We start from the raw sequence: 4545 nt of genomic DNA on the forward strand, positions 1-4545 counted from the left end.
ATGCAGGTAAACATACATGGTGTTTACAATATGTAGATGATAGTATACAAGTAGATGCACAGTATGCGTAGTAATATATATGGCCACAGTGCATAATCCACTAAGAAACTAAAGAGATTGGGTAGAGTCTACCTCATAGCTGCCAAGAAGATCTTTATCTAGTGATACTTTTGAGTTTTTCTCCGATTGTTAAAAATAGAAGACACCTCTCAACAAATCCGTGCACATCAACATATTAACCACCAACATCAGTCGATGAAGTTACTCATTTCGGGTATTTTGTTGTTTAGATGAGCACTTTTCGTGTTAAAAGTGGAGAGCACTCGCTTCAAAATCATTCTCAAGCATTCCCATAGGCAATTCTCACTATAAGGTGTCCGCCACGCAGCTATGCTCGTCATGGTTGATATTAAACCTATCTAGAACCCAACAATGTCTATGATTAGTACACCTTGCAAGAGCACTTCTCACATCAGCAGTAGGATAACTTAATATCCATAGTGTTGGAAGAGAGAGAGAACAGGAGGAGGATGACAAAATAAGGTCCTTCTCTCTGCACCTAGGATATATGTTTTTTTCCCCATTTGAGCCATCAGAGGATCCTGGGAGAAAATAACCATTTGATGGACGTGGAGAAAAAACATAGTTTACAGTTTTATTTTAAGGAAAAGTATTAACATTGAGCAAGTTGCAAGTGTGTGTATAGATGTGCAGGCCAACACTCCGGTTGCTTTGCTACAAGTTTCTCCACTAGTTGGAAAATAGTATTTCTCAGCTGCAACATCATCTACAAACCATTTCGACACCTTAAACCAACTGCATACTACTAAGATTAACATTGCTCACTATGCTTGGCATGATCTTTCCATCTCTGAACAGCCTTCCCGGCAATATCTTTAGCCCTTGAAATCTCTGCATCGGAAAATTTATGCTCCACAATACCCAGAGGTCCAGGTTGAAGTACATTAATCACTTTCTCTAAGTCCTGCTCCCACTGTCTAGACCATACAAAACCGAGCACACACAAGTGTAAATGTGTATGAGAACCACTTCTTGGGACATTGCAAAATCAATCAAACAAATCTGCCCGAAGTCTTTTCATGAACACTTCGCAAAATAGGTATGTACACATAAGAATACATGTATATATGTATATGTTTATGTGTATACATGTATGTGTGTGCGTGTGCGTGTGCGTGTGCGTATGTATACATACATACATACATAATGTTATGTGAAAATGTATATATATGCATATACATGTGTATATACTTATGTTTATATAAATACAAAATACACATGTAAATGCATATATGCGTATGTATACATACATAAATACATATCTATATATATTTACGTATATACATGCATATGCATATGTGAACATATATATATGTACATGTAGATGCATGTGCGCCCGTATGTGTGTGTACATGTGTATGTATGACCATAAGTTCTCAATTTGTATAAACAACTTACTTCCATAATGAGATACTGTTGGAGAAACACATACATACATAGATTATGTATGTAAGTGTATGAATGTAGGTGCATGTGCATGTGCCTGTCTATCTATATATATTTACGTATATACATGCATATGCATATGTGAACATATTTATATGTACATGTAGATGCATGTGTGCCTGTATGTGTGTGTACATACGTGTATATATGACCCTAAGTTCTCAATTTGTGTAAACAACTCACATCAATGATGAGATACTGTTGGACAAACACGGCTACAGAAATCCTCGTGCACAAGCACATACACACACACACACACACACACACACTCACACACACACACACATATATGTAAAGATATACACGTGTCTATGTAAATTTTTGTGTTTTGTGCACATGCACAGGGGCAGCCTGGCGGGCACAGACCCATCATATATACATATATGTATATGTGTGGGCCATATATACATACATGTGTTTGTAGAAACCACTCACTTCAATGATGATATACTGATGGAGAAACACCGCCAGAGAAATCCCCGCATATTCGTATGGCTGCACTGTTTTTTTTTGTGAGAGAGAATATGGCTGCAATTTTCACATGGCAAAAGAGAAATCAGCCAAGAGATCATCAAAATGATTCCATTCCAATTAAAATGATTAAAAACGACCAAAAACATCAAAACAGCCATGTTGGCACAAGGAAACTGTCATTCCTTCAAACCACATTATCCCTGACTTAAGAGCTGCAAAAAGAATCATGATTTTGGAGCTAGAGTTCTCCAAGTATGCCGGCTGGATGCAGGTCAGAATGCTCAAAACCAGCAAACGAGCAAAAAAGAAGTTCCCACACTAGGGCACCTTATCCAGATGCTGCTTTGCCTGCCGACATTGCCTGCAGGACGCCTGGTACATTGGTAAGACCAAGGTCATCATTTTCCATACTTCCACGATTGGAATGCATACACAAAATTCACTTACAAAGGGAACCCCTGGAAGTGATTGACTCTAACACCTATTTGGGAGTGGTATTTCTAGGCCATGCTACAGCATGTGGAGAGCTGCAGAATCTCACTTTTGCAAAGGGTGTAGTTTGGTTAGGTTAGAGAGGGAATGCTTCCAAGCACATTTTCACCACTGTTGTTCCCCTCCTTGGTCCCGCCAATGGCAATGTATGCAGCCACTTTTAGAAGACTTGACCTTGGCTAGAAATCCTACACTAGAATTGAGAAACAACAACTTATCACATCCTTGTGCCGCATGACATCATCCTTGCTGGGTTTGGGGCCCCATCACTGCAGACAGATGCTGCTTTTCAGACTGTCGCCTTATCTTCACCGTATCTGGTCTCGCTTTACTGCTTCCCATAGAATGCACTTTTTCCATGCATCTTGCAAGTTCTAGGGGGGGTATTACATGGTCACCAGATGGATCTTCTTTCAGATGGATCTTCTTTCACAAGATCCAGATGGACACACTGCCAACCTTTTCGGTCCAGCTTGGATACACCTACTCTCCACCTTAATATGCACAAGCCAAATCATTAGAATACAGCACTACAGCCACCAGACCCGAATTGAGAATGCCCATCTTCATAGAAAAATGGACTTCTACATAGACAATGTCCTGCGTATTTCCAGGGACCCATTCATACATAGGCCCGGAGGCACACACTAAACTCCATGAGGATTGCCATTGGTAAGGTTAGGGTCCCCTCACAGCATCTGAGAATGGAGGGGGATCTATGGGGATCATGGGTAGGAAACCCTCCCACATCAATCATTTTAGTAGCGTTTGCAACCCTCAAGGTATGCATAGATACCTGATCTCAGCTCCTTCTTGACATGGTTGCCTCAATCCCTCCCATCAACTTACCTTGGCTATCTTCGTTTTTTTTTTTGTTATGGGCTTATATGTCGCCATCAATAAAGTTTTGTGATACAGAAGTTTCAACAACTAGTTTTCTTTTTTGAGATTTACCACTTTGTGTTACTTTTTGAATAGCTTTTTGAGCTTGAATTAATGAGTTCTTGTACCTCTCTCTCCCCCCTCCCCTCCCCCCACTTTGGTGTGACTCTAGATCGGGCCACGGCACTATAGCGAGCCCGACATCCCAGACTCCTTGGACCTTGCAAGCAACACAGACATCAGCCCTCGCTTGAGGAGATCTTGGAGAGGCATAGAGACACCCTCCTGCACCAGTAACATGCAGAGAGTACTACATTTTTGAGGATACAAGCGACGACTCCCAAGGTTGGCCTTCCATGCACTTAGCATCACAGAGGGTAAACAGCTTCTGATGCATAGCCTTCCATATGTCACTTACCATTAAGCGTACGGCCTTCCATGTCGCAATTACCATCAAGTGCATCCTTTACAGAAGCAGTGTACTACCAAGTAAACAACTGTGGGCGATTTAGATATGCTCCAGCACGCAATTGAGCAAGAAACTTGTTCAGAAACTGCAGGATCTAGTTTACAGGTTCAGGTTTCAACTTTAGGGTTAGGGTTTTGTGGCTAGGGCGAGGGTTAGGGTTGAGATTAACATGCTCGTTTGAATTTAAAAAAAGAGAGAAAGGCAAGGGCAACAGTACCTTCTTAGACTTCAGATCATCAACAACAAGCGGTTGAAGAATGGAGGTTTTTTTGTTGTAGAGAATTTTTTATCGTCATTGTTTATATTAAAAAGTCAATCGTTAGGGATATAACCGTGGAGGTTTGTTTTTTGTATTTTGAATTTGGTGTAGATTTGTTTTGAATGGCATTTGTTGTTTGAGTAAGTATAGTTATTGTTTATAATAAAAACACTACATAGTGGGAGCTATTCACGTGATGCTGCATTTTGTACCGCGAGTGTTGAAAAAATATGACCACACAAACATTGGATGCTTACGTTGATTGAATGCTTGCAGAGTGGTTTTGCAAGAGCCAAAGGGTGCCTTAGTTAGCACGTTTCTCATCTTTCTAGGAGTATTTGTGAGCTGGCTTGTGTGGTGGCCAAACTAGTACTGCCTCGGCTGACCAAACTAGTCCTAACCCACTAGCAGACAAGTTCGGCCACAGTGGTGGCCTAGGGAA

General features: G+C 40.9%; 1 protein-coding gene across 3 annotated transcripts; it reads right to left on the bottom strand.

Annotated features, from left to right (window-relative positions):
- Nucleotides 1-402: 402 nt before the first annotated feature.
- Nucleotides 403-4166, bottom strand: LOC147635947 (zinc metalloproteinase aureolysin). Of its 3 annotated transcripts, none has more exons than XM_086801353.1 (3): nt 3794-4000; nt 1963-2055; nt 403-994 (listed from the first exon to the last, which is right to left on the bottom strand). In XM_086801353.1, the coding sequence occupies exons 1-3, from the start codon at nt 3836-3838 to the stop codon at nt 833-835; spliced, it is 300 nt and encodes a 99-aa protein (XP_086657479.1). In that variant the 5' UTR covers nt 3839-4000; the 3' UTR covers nt 403-832. The 3 variants fall into 3 exon arrangements, with proteins under 3 accessions (XP_086657479.1, XP_086657480.1, XP_086657481.1); XM_086801354.1 differs by lacking the exon at nt 3794-4000 and adding an exon at nt 4062-4166 and having other exon boundaries at nt 601-998; XM_086801355.1 differs by having other exon boundaries at nt 601-998; nt 3794-4074.
- Nucleotides 4167-4545: the final 379 nt, after the last annotated feature.

The sequence above is a fragment of the Cibotium barometz genome, chromosome 8 (assembly GCF_041138505.1).
Source record: "Cibotium barometz isolate CiBa-2024 chromosome 8, ASM4113850v1, whole genome shotgun sequence".
Lineage (NCBI taxonomy): Eukaryota > Viridiplantae > Streptophyta > Polypodiopsida > Cyatheales > Cibotiaceae > Cibotium > Cibotium barometz.

Excerpts from the sequence above, each read along its gene's own strand:
- LOC147635947 (XM_086801353.1), bottom strand. The coding sequence starts at position 3,838 with ATGCACTTGATGGTAATTGCGACATGGAAGGCCGTACGCTTAATG. Across the intron at positions 2,056-3,793 it reads GGAAGGCCGTACGCTTAATG|CCATATTCTCTCTCACAAAA; the intron begins GTAAGTGACATA and ends TGAAAATTGCAG. Across the intron at positions 995-1,962 it reads ATCAGTATATCATCATTGAA|TGGGAGCAGGACTTAGAGAA; the intron begins GTGAGTGGTTTC and ends TGGTCTAGACAG.